This window comes from Macrobrachium nipponense, chromosome 1 (genome assembly GCF_015104395.2).
Source record: "Macrobrachium nipponense isolate FS-2020 chromosome 1, ASM1510439v2, whole genome shotgun sequence".
NCBI lineage: Eukaryota > Metazoa > Arthropoda > Malacostraca > Decapoda > Palaemonidae > Macrobrachium > Macrobrachium nipponense.
The window spans coordinates 45,071,813-45,095,094 of NC_087200.1; the positions used below are offsets into that span (position 1 = coordinate 45,071,813).

At 47.2% G+C, this 23,282-nt stretch overlaps 1 protein-coding gene across 2 annotated transcripts in view; it reads right to left on the reverse strand.

The window, feature by feature from the left end:
- LOC135219293 (zinc finger CCHC-type and RNA-binding motif-containing protein 1-like) overlaps positions 1–22,392 on the reverse strand; it is a 96,197-nt gene extending 73,805 nt beyond the window's left edge. Inside the window, exon 1 of one of the 2 annotated variants that reach the window (XM_064255943.1) lies at positions 22,242–22,392. In XM_064255943.1, the coding sequence (XP_064112013.1) occupies positions 22,242–22,258 (17 nt within the window). In that variant the 5' untranslated portion in view covers positions 22,259–22,392. The remainder of the gene's footprint in view (positions 1–22,241) is intronic. The other variant, XM_064255944.1, reaches the window with a different exon arrangement.
- Positions 22,393–23,282: the final 890 nt, after the last annotated feature.

Here is a 23,282-nt window from a genome sequence, read left to right on the forward strand (position 1 = left end):
TAAAGGACAGAGGAACTCCGTTGCATGCCGGAGCTCGGAAAAAATTTGGGCATAACCCCTCCCTTATCGCCTGAATAGGCTATAACCCCGGAGAGATCCGGTGAAACAGGTAAGGGAGGGGGGATGGTTTAAGGTAGCTTAAGATAAACTTAATAGTTTAACGAAATAGATCTTAAACCTATAAAACTCGAACGTACCGGACTAAGTCCAGTGCGTAGCGGAGTGTCGTAACTCAGCGAGACGGAGTGGTTAGAGGGACCAACTGTCTGCCCCGGTCCACCCTGTTGGGTGGACTAGCACCTTTCCGCTGGATGCCAGGTCTCCGGTAGTAAAGGAGCCTTAGTAAGGTGGGAAAGAGCGAGAGGACATACAGACTCGGGCTAGCAACGGAGCGACGGAGTAGCAACGGAGGGGGGAAAGGCCAGTCCCCCCCCACCTTACCATCCGGCCGGACCGAGAAGCCGGAGAGGTCGAGTCCAGTCTGGGTCTGTTCCGTCCCTCTACTCCCTCCGCCTGGGGGGAGAGAGGGAGGCGGGCTCGGGTATGTGGAGCGAGCATGGGCAGACCGATCCACCCCCCCCGACTCTATGGAAGAGCGGGAGGGGGGGAAGGTGACTGGACAGGCGTCTGGCTGCCCCGTGATCACGTAGTGACCATGGGGCGGTAAGTACAAAACAATGAACAACATAGCCTAGAACATAACCAGCTGATCAGAGAGATGCTATCGGGAAGCAACCGAACTGAAGAGCGGTAGCATAAAGGCCCATGGGCCAACACCTAGGCTAAATAAAGCCAGACGCCTAACTAACCTAAACACATAACATAAAAATAATTCAATGAATAATATGAAAGAAAGAAAACAAAATAGTAGGAGAGAAAATCCAGGAGTGTACGATTAACCCGAAGGAAAGTCTACCACTCAAAGCTAGCCGAGGCCGATACTAAGAGCCGTGGCTAGGGTCTGGATGGAAGGAGCCTACATAAGGTAAACGACATGCATGCATGACAAAACCGTGTAGACCGTACCCTAAACAAAGCGGATGATTAAAATAGAGCGTACTTAAGCAAGGGGATGTTCTGGGTATGGGTGACCAAGAACGAACCCACCACGAGGCAGAACATGCTGCCATGCTTCCGACCTAGAGTTCGCATTTATACCTAAAAAACGGCAAATACGGGCTCAGGGTCCGGTGGAAAAAACCCAAATATCAAATAAACACTGAGGTACTTAACTTAGCTGCTGCGATGGCTGCACGCTCCATGATAAAGAAATCCAAAGAAAAGGGCACAAAAAACACAGAGTAAAAAAGGGCACGTGTGTATCGTGTGCGCTAACTGAAAAGGATGGCCACCAGAGGCGCAGCAGTCGGCAGCATGGGATGGAGTAGTAGTAGTTGCTGCCCACTCTGTGGGTCGGCTCTCCTCTTGTGGGGATTTTGTAGTGGGAGATTTCTATTGGCATTCGGCTCGTGGTAGTGGTCTCACTCGCCATAGTGTTCATACCGACACCCTCTTGGAGGGTGAGCGAGTCAGTTGTACTGACCTTTTCTTTATTTATTTATTCTCTGGTATGTGTTAGTACATTTACCCTAGAAATAATAGATTAAAGGATATTTCGCTGGCGACACGAGCCAATCGCCCAGAAATAGATTTTTCCTTACGTCAAAATCCCTTTAATACATCCTCTTCATAAAGTCAGCAGTTCCTTCAAATAAAAAAAATAAATAAATAAAAAAGAAGAATCTCATCTAACCATCCATGTAGGTAGGTAACACAGTGGTCACTTGTGGTGGTTTACTATTTGGCCAGTGAGGTAAACCACCTCACTGGTGAATGCATCTCGCCACCTTTTGGTGTTGTATTCGGTTTACCTTTCATAGTTTTCTGCTTATCTATCTTTTCATTATTGAAGCTCAATCGCATTTCCTTAGTCTTGTAATTATAACATCTAGTACTTCAATATTTTCTACATAACTTTCACTATTCCTTAAATCTTTATTAAAGGGATGTGTCTTTGGCAGGAAGGAGTTGCTAAAACCTTCACTTAATCATCAGCTGGTTTTCATAACAGTTTACATTTGATGGTAAAACTGATACTTTTTAATTTCTTAACAAAAAATTAACTAACATGATGCTTTCATAATAAAACTAATATGTATTGAATACTTACCTGAACACCTGAATTAGCCCTGGTCACTGACCAGTCCGAACTACATCCCCACAATTTTTCCCACAAAATGGGTATTTAATTGTCAGCACTACCAATGCTGCAGATAAAATTTGTCCACTAGGTTACCTATGGTACTGTTGGCAACACTGCTGCAAATTCTGGCTGCCTCAATTGGGTCATTCACTATCAAAATTGCAATACACTCCATGAACACCTGAATTAGCCCAATTAACACTTAATTGGAGGTGGGATCAATCTAATTAAGCCTGACCTGACAATGGAACATAAGCAGGTAACTCAATATCAACCCACCATCCGTAAAAGTATGTATCCTCACGTTGAACTCGGTAGGTGAGGATGCTTGTGGAGAGAGTACCTCAACATCAGTCTCGTAGCTACGGTCTTGTCTCAGTCATAATTGCCACCCATGTGGTATTCTATACCTCTCATGTATGGAGGGGAAAGTGAAGCCCCCATGTGGCTATCAAGCCTCACATGCTTGGAGGAGAAGTTGAGTGAGCAGGTCCTTCGAGTTCTCAGCTGTTCATTGACATGATATTGTTAGTATACAATAAAGTTTTGTACATACTTACCCGGCAGATATATACTTAGCTATAGTCTCTGACGTCACGACAGAATTCAAAACTCGCGGCACACGCGACAGGTAGGTCAGGTGACCAGCCCACTCCCGCCGCTGGGTGGCGGGAATAGGAACCATTCCCGTTTTCTAACCAGAATTTTTCTCTTCCACCTGTCTCCTGAGGGGAGGCTGGGCGGGCCATTGATCGTATATATCTGCCGGGTAAGTATGTACAAAACTTTATTGTATACTAACAATATCATTTTTGTACATGCAACTTCCCCGGCAGATATATACTTAGCTGATTGACACCCTTGGTGGAGGGCAAGAGACAGTTACATACTAATTATTTATGAATATAAAAACAGGGAAACAACATACGTTGTAGGTATATTAACAAAAAACAACCTTGGTTCCTACCTGATATGGAAGAAGACTTCATTGATACTGTCTATGAGTCTGCTTGCCATCAGAGTTCCAGAGAGGATGAGACCTGTGACTGATAACCCTTTCGGATCATACCAATGGGGGCTTACCCACTTACATGGCAGAGCCTTTTCTTGGATCGTACCAAGGGGGTGGGGCTGACCCACTTACATGCAGAACCTTGACCTGTATCATACCAACGGGGGCTAACCCTCTTACATGATAGAGCTTTAGGTATTTAAGACAATACAAGGAGCATAACGACCAATCCCGATCACCTGACCACACTAACATGTTATCACTACGATTTGAAAGGGGTCAACTCCTGCACCCTCTTTCAATCGACCAATAAAATGCACCAAACACCATTAAAAACCCTAACCTAATAAACTAAAAAGGATTGGGTTCAGCTCCCTGTCCCAGCAACGAATCCGCAGATACGTACGCTCCTAGAGTAAAGCACTTGTCGTACGTCACTTGAATGTCTCTCAAGTAATGGGATGCAAAGACCGAATTGCATCTCCAAAAGGTTGACTCCACTAGAGTCTGTATCGACAAGTTCTTGTGGAATGCCAAAGAGGTAGCGACTGCTCTTACCTCGTGAGCTTTAACTCTAAGGAGGTCCAGTTGTTCTTCTTTACACGCTAAATGGGCTTCCTTGATTACATCTCTGATGAAGAACGCCTGAGCATTTTTAGAGATCTGTCTTCTGGGATCTCTAACTGAGCACCATAAACTTTCCTTACTCCCCTTTAGTTCGTTCTTCCTTTCTAAGTAGAACTTAAGGCTTCTTACTGGGCAAAGAGCCCTTTCTCGCTCTGTACCTACTAGAGACGAAAGTCCTTTTACCTCGAAGGTTCGAGGCCAAGGTTTCAAAGGGTTTTCATTCTTCGCCAAAAACATCGGTTTGAAGGAACAGAACGCCGAGTCGTTCCTGAAGCCAACATTATGTTCTAAGGCTTGTAGTTCGCTTACTCTTTTCGCTGAAGCTAGCGAGACCAAGAATAAAGACTTCCTTGTCAGATCTCTGAATGTAGCCTTACAGGGAGGTTCGAATTTGGAGGTCATTAAGTATTTTAGGACCACATCTAAGTTCCAACTAGGTGCTCTAATCCCTCTGTTCTTTGACGTCTCGAAGGATTTTATCAGATCATGCAAATCTTTGTCTTCCCCAATATTAAGGCCTCTATGCCTGAAGACTGAAGATAGCATACTTTTATAGCCCTTAATTGTAGAGACTACTAAATTACATTTCTCCTTCAAGTAAAGGAGGAAATCAGTTATATCTGTCACAGAGGTACTGAAAGAGGATATCTTCTGAGCTCTACACCATCTGCGAAAAACATCCCACTTCGACTGGTAGACTCGAATAGTAGATGGTCTTCTAGCTCTTGCGATCGCTTTCGCAGCTTCTCGAGAAAAGCCTCTCGTTCTGACAAGTCCTTCGATAGTCTGAAGGCAGTCAGAGCGAGAGCGGGCAGGTTTTTGTGATACCTGTCGAATGGGGTGTCTGAGAAGATCGCTCCTGTTTGGGAGAGATCTCGGAAAGTCTACTATCCATCCCAGTACCTCTGTGTACCAGTTTTGCGCTGGCCAGAACGGGGCTATGAGGGTCAGTTTGGCTCCCTCTGCTGCTGCAAACTTCCTTACTACTTCCGATAATATTTTGAACGGAGGAAAAGCATACCCGTCTATTCCGGACCAATCGAGGAGAAGGGCGTCCACCGAAATCGCCCTTGGGTCGGCGATCGGGGAGCAGTAACTTTCCAGCCTGTTGTTCCAATGGGTGGCAAAAAGATCTATATTTGATCTCCCCCAGAGGTTCCATAGTCTGTTGCATACCTCCTGATGCAACGTCCATTCTGTAGGCAGTACTTGGTCTCTCCTGCTCAGAAGGTCGGCTCTTACATTTTTGTCCCCTTGAATGAATCTCGTCCGGAGAGTGATTCTTCTCTCTTCTGCCCAAAGCAGTAGTTCTCTTGCTTTCTTGTAAAGGGAGAACGAGTGCGTCCCTCCTTGCTTCTTGATGTAAGCTAGGGCTGTTGTGTTGTCCGAATTGATCTGCAGGACTGAACCTGAGATCTGAGCCTCGAAGTGTATGAGAGACAGGTGGATCGCTGTTAATTCCTTCATATTGATGTGCCAGGACAACTGCTCTCCCCTCCAGGTGCCTGACACTTCTCTCGTCCCTAGAGTGGCTCCCCACCCCGCATCTGAGGCGTCGGAATACAACACTAGCCGAGGGTTCGGAACGTGAAGGGATACTCCTTTGTGGATCCTGCACGGATTCATCCACCAACGCAGGTCCTCCTTTATTTCCTTCGTGATCTGGAAGGAATCGGACAGATTTTGAGATTTCTGATCCCAATGTTCTCTTAGATAGAACTGTAACGGCCTTAGGTGAAGCCTTCCTAGAGAAATGAACTGTTCCAACGAGGAAAGGGTCCCCAGAAGACTCATCCATTCCCTCGTGGAACATTGTTCTTTCTCTAGGAAGGTTGCTACTTTTTCCAAGCAGCGGTTCTGCTTGAATCCATCCGAATCCCCAGATAAACAATGTTCTGCTGGGGAATCATCTGGGATTTCTCGAGGTTTACCAACAGTCCCAAGGACTGTGTTAACTCCAGTGTCAGTTTTAAGTCCTCCAGACATCTGACTCGCGACTGTGCTCGTATCAGCCAGTCGTCTAGATACAAGGATATTCGAATCCCTTCGAGATGAAGCCAGTGAGCTACATTTTTCATTAGTCCCGTGAAAACTTGTGGGGCTGTTGATAGTCCGAAGCATAGGGCCCGAAATTGAAATACTCTTCCTTGAGCCATAAATCTGAGGTATTTCCTGGAAGACGGGTGTATTGGCACGTGGAAATAAGCATCCTGCAGGTCCAGGGATACCATCCAGTCCCCTGGACGCAGGGCTGCTAACACCGAGGCTGTCGTCTCCATTGTGAACTTCCTCTTTGCTACGAACACGTTCAGGGCGCTCACGTCCAGAACTGGCCTCCAACCTCCTGAGCTTTTCGGAACCAAGAACAGGCGATTGTAAAACCCCTGGGAAGAGAGATCTTTTACTTCCTCTATGGCTTCCTTGTGAAGCATCTGCTCCACGAGATGTAGAAGGGCTTGTTTCTTGACCGAATCCTTGTAGTTTGCTGTTAACTCCCTTGGAGTTGTAGTTAAGGGAGGTTTTTCCCTGAAGGGGATTAAATATCCTTTCTTTAGGATGGATAGGGACCAGGCATCGGCACCTTTCTGTGCCCAAGGTTCGTAAAAGTTTAGAAGCCTGGCACCCACTTTTGTCTGGAGGACCACCGTCTCACTGGGTCTTGACGAACGGCCTTCGAGAAGACCTTCCTCTCTTCTCCGGTCGTCTACTTCTAAGAGAAGATCTTGGAGCAGACCTTCCCCGAAAGGGCTGCTGGAAGGGAACTTTCTCCTTTTTTGCAACCTGAACAGCAGGTTTTAGCCTTTTAGCTGACTGGGCCAGCAGGTCCTGTGTGGCCTTTTCTGATAACGTCTTCGAAATGTCCCTCACTATTTCCTGAGAAAAAAGGTGACTAGAGAGGGGCGCGTATAAAAGGGAGGATCTCTGCAGAGGAGAAACAGATTTTGTTAAGAAGGAGCTAAACACTGCCCTCTTCTTTAATATACAGGATCCAAAAAGGGATGCCACTTCATTGGAGCCATCCATAACCGCCTTGTCTAGGCAGGTTAATACACTGCCCAACTCTTCCATGGTAACGAAGTCTGGTTCTTGAGACTTCTTGGCTAAAGCTCCCAAAGCCCAGTCCATAAAGTTAAAGACTTCGAGAGTCTTAAAGAGGCCCTTGATGAGATGATCCACCTCACACATTCCCCAAGAGGCTTTTGCAGAGTGCAGAGAGCGTCGTCTAGACGCATCTACAAGAGCGGAAAAGTCCGCATCAGAGGACGAAGGGAGTCCCAGGCCCATTGGCTCCTTGGTGTCATACCACATACCTGGTTTCCCTGTCAGCTTAGAGGGAGGACAAGAAAATACTGTCTTCCCCGCTTCCTTCTTAGATCTGAGCCAGCTCTCGAGACTCTTCAGAGACTTTCTCATAGAAAGAGTAGGGGTCATCCTAACGAAGGAGGAGGCCTTCGACATTTTCGTACTTGATGATAAAGATCCCGGAGAAGGGGGATCCGACTGGCATAGCGAGTCTCCAAACACCTGCAGCAAAAGAGAAGCAAGTCTCTTATAATCCAAAACTCCTGCATCTTTGGATATCTCTTCATCCGAAACTTCTTCCAAAAGCGATGCAGGAGAAGAGGGCTTTGCCTTTTCAGGAGACCGATCCGTCGAAAGAAGCCTTTTTCTTTCGTCCTTATTCCTATCCTCCTTCCTGCATGAGTCCTGGAGTTTTCCTATACTCGGGCTTCTGCTCTGCTCCTTGCGTCTGCTAGGAGAGGCGCTTGCGTCCTGAATCAGGCGCCTGTGAGGCGAAGAGCGCCTGCTAGGAGAAAGGAGAACATCCTGTTCCTGGCGCCAAGAAGGAGAGGCGCTTGCGTCCTGGTGAGCGCGCCTGGGCCAAGAAGGCGAGGCGCTTGCGTCCTGGTGAGGCTGCCTGGTCCAAGAAGGAGAGACATTTGCGTCCTGATGAGGACGCCTGGAAGGCGAAATGCGCCTGCGAGGAGAAAGGAGAACCCTTTGTTCCCGTCGTCCAGGAGAGGAGACGTTTGCGTCCTGGTGACTGCGTCTAGCAGGCGAATAGCTCCTTTTCCCTTTGCGTCCATCCGGAGAGGCGCTAGAATCTCTCCTATCCCTCCTGGGAGGTGAAGAAAACTTGTCTAGATTTCGGCGCCTATTCGGCGAAACTCTTGCGTCCTTAGAAGGATATTTAGAAGATCCTACAGGACTCCTGATTCCTGGGTACTTCCCAGAGGGAGAGGGTTGTTCCTTCGGAAATTGTCTCAAGGACGAACAAACGCTCCTTCCTTCTTGCGGAGCTCTGAATAGAGAGGGGCTCTCTTCTCTCCCGGAGCTCTTAGTCGCACGAATTCTCTCACGAGAAATCCGCGAATCAGGCTGCTGATGCTTGCCATGAGAGGCGAATTCGTCTCTAGCAAAACTCCCTGGGAGAACTCTTGCTCGTAGGGAGTTTCCGATTCTTGTCATATGCGACTGAATAAGGTCTCGCTGGGGACGAAAACCTTTCAGGCGAGGAGCGTCTGCTAACGCCAGGACGCTTACTCTCTGAGGCTCTCCTAACAGAACTCTTGATGGGAAGAGAAATGTTTCTTCCTAGAAGAGCCTTCATAAAGAACTCCCACTAAGGCAGACAACTGCTGTTGGAGTCCTACCAAGACTTCCTTCGTCTTGTGTGATAAGTCTTCCGGAGAAGAGTCAGGAGATCTCATAGCTCTCTTCTTACGAGCAGGCGAATACTCCGGAAAAGGCTCAGGACTGGAATGCAACGCTTCGCTTGCTGGCGTCTTCCAGGATCTCTTAAGAGGACGCGACTTAGAGGACGAATTCCATCCTCTTCTGGGAGACGAAGAGTCTGAGTCCGAAAAGCACTTCCTGAGGACGCTTTTGCAGTAGCTGTCCTTGGCAGCCCTGGGAAGCGGCTACAGGATCTGCCGAAGGGACGCCTGACCGTTGGGAATACTCTACATCCCCCTTGCGGCTTTCGACATTCCTCCTCCCTTGGTCATGGGAGTCTGAAAGAGGTCTAGGCCTAGGAGCAATGCGGAGTCGGTCAGACGCCCCCTCCACTTCACTGGGGACACTGCACAAATCACTGCACACATCACTGCGCTTACCTGTCTCCTTCATTGCTTGCAGTTGCGATTTCAAGCTGATTATTGAGGCTCTCATTGCAGCCATTTCCGTAGACGCATCTACAGGTTCGCTGCTGGGGGAAGGGGCTGAAACCAAACTATGAGCAGGTGAAATACTAGAAAAGTTAGGAGCTACTTCCTGTTCATTAGAGCAGGATCTACTTGAGCTTCTGATGGAAGCCCTCCTAACTCTATCTTTCTCAAGTTTCCTTACATAAGAAGCCAAGGTCTTCCATTCCACTTCCGTTAAACTCTCACATTCCAGACAGGTGTTAGTCGCAGAACAATCATTCCCCCTACATTTTTTACAGACTGTGTGAGGATCCACCGATGCTTTCGGTAGCCTCACCTTACATTCCTCTTTCGCACACACCCTAAATACAGGTGCCACGTCAGACATTTTAAAGAGAATCCAAACCAAAATCCAAAAAACGGTCCACTATAAGCGTATGCCAAAACCAAAGATCAAAGTACATCACCAAAGGTCAGATAGATAATCCTCAGCCAACGAGAAAAGGATTCCAATGCAAGAGGTACCAACAACGATGTTGTTGCTACCGGCGACAGAAAAATTCTGGTTAGAAAACGGGAATGGTTCCTATTCCCGCCACCCAGCGGCGGGAGTGGGCTGGTCACCTGACCTAACTGTCGCTTGTGCCGCGAGTTTTGAATTCTGTCGTGACGTCAGAGACTATAGCTAAGTATATATCTGCCGGGGAAGTTGCATGTACAAAAATAGTAGAGTGCCCCAGAGTTGGAGACGTTCCCACTTGACGATTGGGATCTGCCTTGCTTCCAGGACATAAGACAACACTTAAAATTAATCCTAAGCTACAGAGACTGTAAGGGACCTTAAGCTACCACTAATTACCTGAACCCCCACACCCTAATGATATGAGAATAATTATAAAATTGTATTGGCCGCAACAAAGGAACCTAACGAGTAACCCTTCTCTGAAGAAAACTAGATATTCCTCAGATAAAAAAACGTGAAAACCGACACAGATGTTCAAGTAGCCGCCGCAAGATCACTGACACAGTAAAATTCCTCAAGAAAGCCAAAGAAGTAGCCATCCCCCTAATACTGTGTGCTCTTGGACATGAAGAATAACTAGAAGGCTCTGAGTGATAACTTCTTGCAAAAAGAAACTAATAGCATTCTTGGAAATTGGGTGAGATGGATTCCTAGGAGAAACAAATAAGGTCCTAGGATGAGGTAAAAGTTTTCCTTCACGGGACAAATACGCTTTGAGAATTCGCACTGGACACAACCGCATTTCCGACTCGTCACCTCCTACAAAATCCTCTGATGATAAAACTTTAAATGCTCTTGGAAGGGGATTCAATTCCGACTCCAACTTTGCCATAAATTCAGGTAAATATGAGAGAAAAATATCCTACCCTGAAAAAGATACTGCCCTTGCCACTGCTTGAATCTCCCCAATCCTCCTTGCCGTCGCCAGAGCAACTAAAAACAACACCTTCTTAGTGACTCTCTTAACAATAATGCTTCTAAAGGTTTGAAAGCCTAAGAGCTCAACAGTTTTAACACAGCCACCAAATCCCTCGAGGGGGAACGATGCGGAACAACTGGGTGTTCTATCCTAAAGAATCTTAAAAGATCGTGTAAAATCCTACTGGTCACAAGTTCCGGCAGGTGAAATCTGAAAGTGCTACTGGGCATCGACCTGTAACCAGCAATAGTTGAATACGATATGTTCTTTTCTTTCCTCAAGAATATGAGGAAATCTGCCACTTAAGCAATTGCTGGACTAGAAATGCTATACCCCTCCTTTCGGCACAGGCTACAGTACGTAGCCCACCTAGCCTGATAAAGTTTCCTAGTTGATCTTCTCAGACAGAAAGACAGTTGGTGAGCCACTGCCTTAGAGAGTCCTGAATGACGCGCTGCTCGCTGGACAGTCTCCAAGCAGCTAGCTTCAGCATGCGGAGGTCCTGATGGAAGTAATGGAAGTGCGGCTGTCTGAGAAGATCTTTCTTCTCTGGAAAGAGTACTGTAGCTTCTGTCAACATTTCTAAGTCTGGAAACCAAGGTCTATGGGGCCAAGGTCATCTGCGTGTTGGTACTGCACCGGAGTTTGACCAGTACTTGATGTATTAGACTGAAATGAAGGAAGGCATACATCTGAAGATTGTCTCAGGAGTGCAGCATTGCATAAGTCCCACATGACATGGGGTCCGCTGCTGGGGAAAAGTATGGTGGAAGACGGAAGTTCAGCCTCAAGGCAAAGAGATCCATAGTTGCTGGCCACCTCCTTAACCCCTTCGCCACCGGCCTGCTGTATTGCTGTAAATGCTTGCATACCGCATGAGACCCCTTGTCGACCCCGAGTATCAATCATTACTTGCTCCCACTAAATTTTATGTTATTCATATTTTTCCTTTATATTCTTATGTGAAAACATTGTGCATACGGATATCAATGAATATTTTTTACCCCATTGTCAAAAAATTACAAAAAATATAGTAAGAATATTGGAAAAAATAGGAATATTTAGCGGAAAAAGTAATTGCAGAAGTAGGAACTGTTATAAAGTAGTAGAAATAGTAAGAAGTAGTAGAAATAAAGTAGCAGAAAAAGTAGTAAAGTATTAGTAAAATAGTAGTAGTGGTAATAGCAGTACTAGTTTTCTTATTGATACAGTTATTACTATGTTTAATACAGAGACAGCGTATACATCAATAAATGTTTACGGCACTGGTAATAATAATAATAATAAAACAGTAATAATAGTAGCAATAATAATAATAATAATAATAATAATAGTAAGCAATAATTAGAAAAATAGAGAAGAACCTGTATAAAATTAATGCAGCTGAGGCAGCAATTACTTTTAATATGACAATTTGTCGAAAATTGCATTTTTCCTAACTATACAAACCTGAGGTCCTTTAACAATAGGAAGGTAACTAGCGGCAGCTGGGACGGTCGTAAGCTTCGAACAAGGGGAGAACGGTAGTTAACTGCTTGTCCGATCGTGCGCGCGCCCGCGCGCCCGAGAGGTGAAGAATCACTTTTGCTTTAGGCCCATGCAAAAAGTTGCAGAGTGAGGGGTGGCATGAGGTGGGACTATATGTAAAGGACCTCAGGTTTGTATAGTTAGGAAAAATGCAATTTTCGACAAATTGTCATTTGTTCCGATACGTAATACAAACCCTCGGTCCTTTAACAATAGGAAGACTCACTTCTTGGTGGGAGGAATCTGAGTCTTTTTGGTGAACAGACTGGTGTTCGTCCAACCCTGGAGTGCCTCCCTGGTCGTAAGAGCAAGGGAGGGATCCAAACCTCTGTCCGATTGATCGGGGTGTGCACCGCAGGATCAATGGTCAGACCTCTGGGCCAAGTACTAAGAGAGAGGCAAGCGTATCTCTTCGTACCAGCAAGCAAGAACTTGTTCCTGTTTGCAAGAGACAATCATAAAATGATGGGTTTGTCTCAATTTGGCATCCACTTCCTCCCCCTTGTTGGAGAAGTGGTGGATATTTACTCCTATCCCTACTGAAAGGGATAGGATGGTGCTCTATTGAGTAGCTCACCTGCATCTCGTCCTTACCCAGCAGGGTGACGACCGTGTCCCTCTACCCAAAGGTAGAGGGAAGAAAAAAAAATGGGAAGAGGAGCCAGTCACACTCTCATTCCTCATCCATTCTTACGGTCACACCAGGACTCGATGCTGTTCAGCCTGCGAGGGTCTGGGTTAACTACACAACGTGTTGAGCAACCACCACGGTTCCCAAGGAAAAAGATCCAAGGAACTGTGGGCAATATCCTGAAGGTAGAAGGAGGTGCATGCGGTCCGGTTGGACCAGGCGCCTGCCTTCATTACCTGCGCCACGGAGAAGTTCTTGCGGAACGCGAGAGAATGATGAAGAGGCGTCCACACTCATCCTGGGTGTCGAGTTTCTTCAGACAGCTCCGTCGCACCTTCACAGGACAAAGCAGCATAGCCTTCGTATCGGAGGCGGTGAAGTCCATTAGGGAGGGTATTGTGAAGGACTCGAACCAATCGTCAGTTACCGAAGGGTTCTGAGTCTTCGCTACGAAGATCGGTACGAAATCGAGCGTCACAAATCCCCATCCCTTTGTGCTTGACTTCTCAAGAGAAGTCATGCAGTTACCTAAGACGAAAAGAAGGGAATAGTCGTATGACCTATCCCTCTTCTCGACTTTGGTTATGTACAGTACTCATACTGACAAGCTATTAAGACGAAGTAATGATTGCTCTGGAACAACCGAACTAAGTCCACAGCATAGTTCGTAACTGACTCGGGCGCTCTGACAGCTGCCGACTGACTGGTTCGGAATCAGTAGAGGCAAGTTGTCCAAGCATCCGGGTAAGTCACGTGACCTTCGCCCTTTAAAGAGTTATGCTGAGAGACCAACAAATAAAATATTTGTTAGTCACCGATGCCGGACGGCGCGGCGATGATTCTCTTAATGCATAAGCTCAAAAGGCGAAAGTCAATTGCCTTCAAAAGACCGAGGTCCCTGATGGCAAGAAAAATCTCATAGACGTTGAATCTCAGCTTAAGGAGAAACAACACTATGTGACGTTGAAGACGAAGGTAGGCAATGAATGCAACCTACGTCTTCCAGCTGAATCGAGAGAAGGAATCTCAAGATTCTAAACCTGTGCTTACAAATGACTGAAAACGCTAACCGCCATTTCATTGCTGTCCGTTGTGCAATGAAAGCGGGGCGTTCTTCAGTAATGAAACACAGGGGAGAGCCGCTTGAAGAACTGCTTCTCATGGGCTGAACGTTTGGAAGTAGAGCTGGCAGGTGTGGGAGTAGGCGATGTCTTTCAATACATCTGCTAATCCGGGGTGAACAATGAACAATTGTACACCTCCGAATACAAGATATTTTGAGGACAAACTCAGATTCCGCAAAAATCATTCGCATTATCGGGATACGATGCAGCAGAGAGCTATTACAGAATTCTGTTACCGTGCGGTAAACAGAAAGATGAGAGTCGAATAGATATCTCTGTTTAAAATTCTCGCAATACCGAAGACGATGAATACTAGCGTTTCACAGCAGTAGATGGTCATTCATGTATGCGAGAATCCCCGTTAATCAGAGACTTAAGTCCGTGATTGTTGGGCAGAGATACGGTTGTTATTCAATCAAAGCAGGTGAGAAAGACATAAACAACCGTCTATCTCAAAGCGGCAGCTGATACTGAAATGCCTCGGGCAATTCAATACGCAGTAGCTGTCGCTGACTCGTCATCCTGAGTTGCCAAGTAATCCTTTCCACGAAGGAATGCGTTCGGCTAGAACCACCGAGCATAAAAAGATATGCTCGAGCAATTATATTTAAGCGAAACGAATTTCGGTAAATATAAAAGCTTAAATGGTGTTGTTGTGACAACACCATAAGTATATAAAATTGAAACTGGAAACTCCTGGGAGGTTGCAGGCAACCTGGGTTGCAGTTCAATTAGAATACTTTTCGTCTAAGTCGCAATCCGTAGAATAACCAGGATATGCGCCTACCCCTCGGACCATTCAACTGCTTAGCAGAATCATGTCGCGAGGTTAATATACGTAGTATATTTGTAGGATTCTGAACAACGATCTCCATCCTAAATTCTTTCCTTCAAGAAAACAAAATAAGGATTGGAGATCGACCACCTTCGTTCTCTATTAAGAGAGTGAAGGAGAAGTCTTCCTCGAAGGAAAGCTTCAATGGTGAACAGAATACTAAGACGATAGTTCCAGCCAAACTGGATATTCCCGTCCGTTCTTCTCTATTCCAGGTTGGTCGCCTACTGTGAGATAGTCTTCTTTCAGCAGCAGTCTTCTTCCTAATGCTAGAAATTCCAGGAATTCGAGCATAGGCGAGGTTCCCGATTATCGTGTAACATATCGGGATTCTCGTCTCGCTCACTTTGGACCGTGGTCTCGCCTATGTGTTTGGAGATCGTAAGAACTCTAACACTGAATGCGCTAGAAATTCCGTAGAATTCTAAGCAGTCTGCGAAACCCCCACCGAATTCGTCAAACGATATCGGCTGGTGGTCCTCTCGATTCCCGTAGAAATCGAGAATGGGGCAGGATCCCTCCTTAACGACCGGGGCTTACGTCAGGTAGGACCCGAAGGTCCCCCCTGGTAGCGCAGTCCCCAACGTGGGATCCTACAGAGAAATCTCTGTAGGATCCTTCCCATTCCCTCGTAGCCGTAAGGAGAGCGGGAATGGGGGAGGAATTGGATACTCGCTCGCCTTCCCAGTGGAACTAGCAGTTGGAGAAGAGTAGGAGCAGCCCATCGCCTTGCGGCGATGGCCTCTCGAGTCTGGGAAAACGTATCGTCAGGAGAAAACGTTTTCCCCGAGGAGGGTTACGAACTCTCACTGTAGGTAAGGGTCTGCCGCCACTGTGAACGTCGTCTGGGTGGGGCTGATCGACACCTGACAGGAGAGAGCCGATACCGTCCTCCGACTCATTCCAGTCCTCGTCGAGGTCGAAACCTCTCAGGAGGACCGAAGGAGTATTTAAATACGGTGTCCGAAGACACGTAGAAACGCCGCTGTCGCAGTAGAGGAGGTGGAAGTAGCTTGATCGACCGGCCAGAACTGAGAGAGCCTTCTTGTCCGGAGACGAGAGACTCTGGTTCAAGACAGAATCGGCAAGCTCCGATCGCGGCATACCCACCGTCGGTTTGGGTTCCCTCTTGGGCCCCAAAACGACTCGAGCAGAGACATGGGCTCTGCTGGTGGGAGCGGCGATCCTTCCCCCCGGTCGTTGTGCTGACGAATCAGTGCAATAACCTGGGTAAAGTTACTCTGAATCTCGGAAGTTACAGCGTCTTGAGGAGTAGGACGTCCAGTCCCTCCAACAAGAGCAGCTCCCAGGACCCTCCTCCTTCAGAAGAAGGACCAGCAACAGATCCCTGACGGTTGCCTCCAATCACTTGCGCGTACGTCCTGGTTGGTCCTAAGACCAACCTGGCACGTGCGGCGTCGTGACGGGATCGTGAGCGGCGCATCTCTCACGATCACTCCTATATACCTCGCTCTTCCTGGCGTATGCCGAGGAAGTTGAAGGTATCGGAGAGACAGAACTGACGCTACCCCCTCTCCCCCTGACGGTCGCCTCCAATCACTTGCGCGTACGTCCTGGTTGGTCCTAAGACCATACGTGGCACGTGCGGCGTCGTGACGGGATCGTGAGCGGCCACCTCTCACGATCACTCCTAGCTACCTCGCTCTTCCCGGTGTAGCCCGAGGAAGTTGAAGGTAGTGGAGAGACAGACCTGACGCTCCCCCCCCGCTCGCTGGCAGGACCAGCGTACGTGGGGGGCTGCAGCCGATCACCAACCCGCGGTGGGGATCGATCTGCAGGCCTGGCCGTGCCGCTCACCTGTGGCGAGCGGCTCGACTGAGCACGTTGACCCCGGTCCCGTGCGTCAGACGAGCTGCTGCTGGTCACCGTATCTGCCCGGTCCCTGTGGGAGCGGCGGTCAGGTGACCTGCAGAGCTCGCTTTCGCCGTGAGACCGTGTGAGCGTCCTCGCGGCACGTCAAACCGCTGGTACCAGCCGAGGCTGGTACCGTCGGTCGAGGGGACCTGGGGGACCTCTTCCCAGCCTCAACCCGTGGCCGGTCAGAGACCGTCACGTCCACCCGAGGTACCGGCTGGTCGCTGCGAGAGCGGCCGCTGGCCTGGCGAGAGTCACCTGAGCGGCTCTCGACAGTCTTCTGCTCCGTGCCTCGGTCATGACGCTGAGCGAACTCAGGCGTCTTAACTTTGGCTGCACGGTCACCCGAAGGAGATCGTACACTCGGAACTTCTCGCGGACGAGAAACCGAGCCGGTACCTGGCTTAGGCAGCAGCAGAGCTGCCAAGACCAGGCGAGGGTGTACCAGCGGTAGCCAGCACACCCTTGGTCCCCGTCTTCTTCTTCTTCTCAGAAGGGGAGACGGGCCCCCGTTCCCGAAGGAACAGGAGGACCAGCAGAAGAACCCCCCCGTCACACCGGAATGTGACGAGCCCTTCGAAGTTCCCGAAGGAGTCTTCTTAGGGGGAATAACAAAACCCGGTTACCAGCTGGTCGCTGCGAGAGCGGCCGCTGGCCTGGCGAGAGTCACCTGAGCGGTTCTCGCCAGCCTTCTGCTCCGTGCCGTGGTCTTGGCGCCGAGCGAACTCTGGCGCCGAAACTTTGGCTGCACGGTCTCCCGAGGGAGAGCGTACACTCGGGATCTCCCGCGAACGAGAGACCGAGCCGGAACCTGGCGTAGCGGCATCGCCGCTAGCACCAGGCGAGGAAGTACCAGAGCTAACCGATACTCCTCTGGTCCCCGTCTATCTCTTCCTTACGGAAGGGGAGACGGGCCCCGCTCCCGAAGGAGCAGGAGGACCAGCAGAAGGACCCCCCGTCCCACCGAGGTGGGACGGGCCCTTAGAAGTTCCCGAAGGAGACTTCTTAGGGGGGTGGGGGGGAGGCAGCCTTCTTCTTCTTCGGCTTATGGGCCTTAGAAGTCGAAGGGGAAGATGGCAGCAACAGACGAAGACGAAGATGACACCTTCCTCTTCTTCGTCAGCTCACGCAGGACAGTCGTCAGGTCCTCATCCAGGCCGAGTCGGGCCTATTGCCGAAGCAACACGGCCCGACTGCACCTGTCCGGAAGGACCTGGGACTGGGGAAGACACACCATGGGCAGGACCAGCATGGACAGGCGCAGGAACCAGGAGCGACAGGAACAGCAGGAACAGCGGCAGCGGTAAACACAGAAGGGACAGCCAAGCCAGTAGCGGGAACCACATCAGCGACAGGTACGGCAGGCCCAGCCATCGCCTCGTAGAATCATCGGCAGCCAGCGTGGTACTGGCGGCCGGTCCAGGGGCGAGCTGCTGGAACAGCGGAAGTCTGGGGCAGGCAACCATGAAAACACAGGCGGCGGCGGCATACCCCTCCTCGGTACGGCGGCGACCGGCCCTAGAAGCGGCAGACGGCGTCACCGACACAGCATGGGGAGTGTAGACCAGCGGGGGGAGCAGCATAATCGGCCGTGAAGGTTGTAGTGGAGACCACTCCAAGGTCACCGCCCCAGACCTCGCTAGACTCTGCAGCAGATCGTGGATGCTAGGCACGCCCTGCAGCCGCAGTGGTCCATACCTGTCCAAGGTCGTCTCCCACGGCTGTAGCACCTGCGGTAGCACAGACAGATTAGTAAGAGGGGTTCCCTCACGCACGGGGGGGGGAGACATTCCCACCCCGAACGGAAGGAAGACCCCAAAAACAAAATACGAGGAAGCTGAGCGGGGGGGCAGGAAAGAAGACGAAGAATCGGATACCAAGGGAGTCGCGGGAGAGCTTTCCGACGACTTCCTGGCAGACCTTCGCTTCCCCTACCCCCGCACAGCAGTGAAAAGTAATATGAAAATGAAACAGAATACTGCACTTGCGATTCACTTCATAGAACTTAGAGGGAAAAATCAATTCCCGGTAAGAGCGGAAACTTGATCCATAATAATATGATGCTATCATAAATATATATGAAAATGAACAATACTGCACTTGCTATTTTCACTTTCACAGCAATAAATCGTAAGGATTAATTCCCGGGTAAGAGCGGAAATTGATCCAAAATTAAATTTGATGCAATTAATAAATGAAAATGAAAAGAAAACTGCATTGCGAATCCACTTTCATTGCATTCTATTCATACAAAATAAGAGGCTCTTGCCGAGCGCAATCAAGCTCTCGGCAACGAACGCACAGGGCAAAAATATAATGAAAAAGAGTACTTACATCTTTCAATTACACACTTTCGCCCAAAATACATGACTCGGCGCGAGTGCGCCCGCCCTCGGCACCGAGACATAATTCAAGGGTTCAATTCATGAAAAGAGCGGAAATCGCCGTCTCTACGGCGATAGCTCCATGTTGATTCATAATTAAGTAATGAAAATGAAAACAGTGTACTTACAGTTTCATTTTCAAGTCAAACAAACCATTAGTAGAAAACACAATATAAACAAAGCATACGACGATGAAGCGGGCAGAGAGCGATGACGAACACGTCCTTCACACCCGCGGCCGAAAGCAAAAGTGATTCTTCACCTCTCGGGCGCGCGGGCGCGCGCACGATCGGACAAGCAGTTAACTACCGTTCTCCCCTTGTTCGAAGCTTACGACCGTCCCAGCTGCCGCTAGTTACCTTCCTATTGTTAAAGGACCGAGGGTTTGTATTACGTATCGGAACAAAAAACATGTTTAAAAGAGGGTTTACTTCCAGCATACAATAATAATAATAATAATAAAAGCAACAGCATCTCGTGACCAATACGTATATACATATGGGGCAGTTTATTCACCCCCATTATCATCAGCAAGCTATGGAAAACATACATCCCTTCACGAGTAACAGGCCTCCATAGAAGTCCTTTCACCTTACGCTTTCCTGTTGAATGAAAGTACTACTCTGCCCGAGCATTCATCCATTCACACAATTTGTCAATTACATCACCACAAAAAAGGGAAAAAAATGCATCACGTAAGCAGGTGAAATCTGGTGTGTAAGCAGGAATCCCATTGTCACCCTCCGTGAATCAGGGGGGGACTGGGTCTGGGCGCAAGTCACAAGATGGATCAGTTATGAACCGCCAACCTTCATCAACAAGAGGTTCCATGTCTTCCAAACACTCGTTGTCACTGTCAACCTCTAAGAAGTTATCACTATAATCATCATCTGATAGATCTGGCAGGTACTCAGACCCTGACTCTGAAACACTATCATCTGACATGATACTGAAAAAAAACATAAAATAACTGCAATCAAAGGGGAAAAAGGTTTAGAATTCAAATCTACATTGGTTTACGGAAAAAATCGTAATCATCCCTCTCAGATAATAGCCTGAGGCGCACTGGCTTATGTTGGCCAGTACCCCTCCTAATATCCCATATGAAAATGACGTCGTAAATGACGTCATGACGTCCATCGGACGCTCATTGGTTAGAATGAATTGTGGATGGAGCTTCAGCACCTCTCTCGTACACAATACTGTGTCTGGAAACCATCCAAGCTGAAGGAAACGCTTTGCTTTTCGAGGAGGGATGAAAGACGTACACGCGTACGTCACGGTCTTTTATTACTGTACCGTAAAAGACGTACATGTGTAAGTCCCAGTGCTGAGGGGGTTAACAGATGCTGCCAGAGTCCATTTGCCCCCAAGAACTTCTTGCGAATGACTCAATGCGTCTGCCAGGACATTGAGTTTCCCCGACACAAATTGAGAGATAAGGGAAACCCTGCGGTCCTCACAACAACGAAGAACTCTCTGAATAATGTTGTTTAGCACAGCCGATCTCGTTCCTCCCTCCTTCTTTAGGTACGACACTGCTGTGACGTCAGAAAAGAGAGCATCCAACTTGTCTCTTACTTGTTCCGAAAATCAACTCAAGAGCCTCTTCCACTGCTCTCAATTCTCGAAAATTTATGGACTCCTCTCGATCCAGATCCCTCTAAAGACTGCTGGCCTGAGATTCCTCTTGGGTTGCACCCAAACCCCGATCTGAGGCATCTGTATACAGATGAACGTCTGAGAGAGGGTAGTCCAATCTTATGCTGCCGTTCAGATAATGTTCTTCTGACCACCACCGAAGATCCTTCAGGCAAGAATTGTCCCAGACTACCACCACGTTCTCTTCTCTCTTCCCGAAAGTCCCAGCGATTCCTGTGACACGCTTGCAGAGAACGCATCCAGAGACGAGACCTTGGAACTAGAAGTGAGAGGGAGGACATTCTTCCCAATAAACTCTTCCACACGCTCACTGGTTGAGCTCTGTCCAACATGAATATTTCTAGTTGCTGCAGGACTGTAAGAACTCATTCCTGTGTCTGGAAAACATTCAAATGACGCATCTGAATTTCCATCCCCAAATAGGTCTTCACCTGAGTTGGAATCAGAGAGCTTTTGTTGAAATTGACCCGAATCCCTAAGATTTGACATAAGTCCAGTAAGAAATCCCTCGCCTGCATTACAGTGACGACTCAGCGAGCTAGTGGGGAGGCGTATATCAAAGAATGAATTAGCCGGTAGTTTCAGCTGAGTTGCAATCTATCCTAAGTAAAGGATGGAAGGTTTGTATATAGTGCAGGAACAAACTGAAATTATTGCTGAGGTCTACCTCTAATGCAATGTTGTTGATTTTGCTGAAGTTAGCTGTAGGTGCTGTAACAATATATGATAGATTTTGAAACTAAACCAAAAATGTATGATTCATACTGTTTTCAGTGTGGAGGATGAAGTGGCTGACACTTTGTTAGGATGTCTGCAGTCAGTCACTAATTTAAAGAGGAAATAAGCCTGTTGCTAAAGAAAACTACCACAAGTGGGACTGCCAACATCATTCTAAAATAGAGCTGAATAGCTCATCATAACAAAACCAGACTCTCAGGTTGAAACAGTATTCTGGTTGTTAAGTGATAATGAGGATAGAACAAGTTATGCTGCAATGGAACAGGCTTATGCACAGCAATTTAATGAATGTGTTACTATGAACTGGTCAAGTGCTGGGACCTAGTATGGGGTCATTCAGTACTGAAAGGGAAATTGAGAGTAAAGGAGGTTTTACAGGTGTAGCCTAATAGGTAAGAAGAAAACCTCCCAGCTGAACTATGAAACAGTTGTAAAGAGAATATGAATGAAAATATGGTAAAAGAAGTGAAAGGGGCTGCAGCTGGGGGGCAGAAGGGAGACTGCAAAGAACAGTGAGTAATGTCTACAGTGCCAAGTGTGATGTGCACTGACAGCACTGGCACTAGGCTACCCCCTACAGGAATGTCTCATGAATACCTATTCCTAAGTGGCCTTTATGTGGACTTAACCAGATACTACACAAGCCTTGCACTGCAATTGGTACTTCATGAAAGGTCTAGACTTGGGTAACCTGACCCAAAAATTTTCTCAGTAGCCTAGGCTAGGGTAAAATACCGAATGGTCGGCCTCTACCGTAGCGCGACCACCTTCCAGTAAAAGTACTTTTAACACATCTTGTAACCCAGGATAGACATTAGTCAAGGGCAAGCGTCCGTTAAAGCAACACCTCGAGACCACTACTTATCTCTCGAAGCAAAGTATTTTATCTCAATTCACAAATTAAGGCTAAACTTCCGATAATCGGGAAGGTGGTCACGCTATTGTAGAAGTGGCCATTTGGTACTTTACCCTACAGAGCTACCTATCAAAAACGCGCATCTTAACATAATGATAGCCTAGGAGGATTTTATTACCTGCAGAAATAAGGCATTTACTTAGAAAGGAGCGTCACTGAAAAGTATGTCTTGCACTAAGCTAGACGGTCGAGTTGTATATTTGACAACATTGTATAAGTACTAGTAGTATTAACCGAAGGGCTTTTCTTTAAAACAGCTCCGTCGTGCGTTCTCATTTGCCTCAGAATGTGCTTGTTTCAGCTTATATTCTCAATGATAGCTACTATATATTTTCATATTTTAATTTCCTCTGTAAACAGATCTGTTAAAATTAAGCTATTTTCTGTCACTTTACCTTCCATATCTTGTTATGGCTGCTGCATAAAATTAAATTTGTTCCTGACATGATTATGGGTAACAAAATAAAAATTATCATATAAAGTTTCATTTAATTTTTCACACTGTGCGTATTTAGTTTAATCTTCAGTTATCGTTTATGATTTTGCTCTGCCGTTTTTAGTCTAGCTCTATAGCTCTATTCATCAGCATTGTCTTTTCGGTGTTTTCATACCAAGTAGGCTATGTTCTATTTGGGTCGTAGATGTCCTTCAAGTATGAAAGGTCGATTTTTCATTAATTTCTCGTTTCCATGGGTTTTTACTCGTTACATAACTTCTTTTTATTACCATGTTCTTAAGTCTACTCAATTTGCGTCTATTCCTTCCCATAGCATTTTCTGTCACACTGAATGGCTGGATGAAGCCTTAATGACAGATCTTGCGGCATGGTTATCTATTTTTTGCAATTCATTTATTTCGACTTTTGTTAGTTTCTTTATTTCCATGGACTGTAACCTGGCAATGGCAGTCATCATTAGTAGTGCTGATTTTCATCATCTTACGAAAAGTTTTACTAATGAATAAATTAGCCATGTTTGCCATCTTTGCCATCTCTATAAGCTGTTAATTATTGGATTTTTTCAGGCTTTCTCTAAAAAAATAGTTTGAATGATAACTATTATATATATGTATATATATATATATATATATATATATATATATATATATGTAGATGTATGTATGTATGTATGTAGTGTATGTATGTATGTATGTATGTATG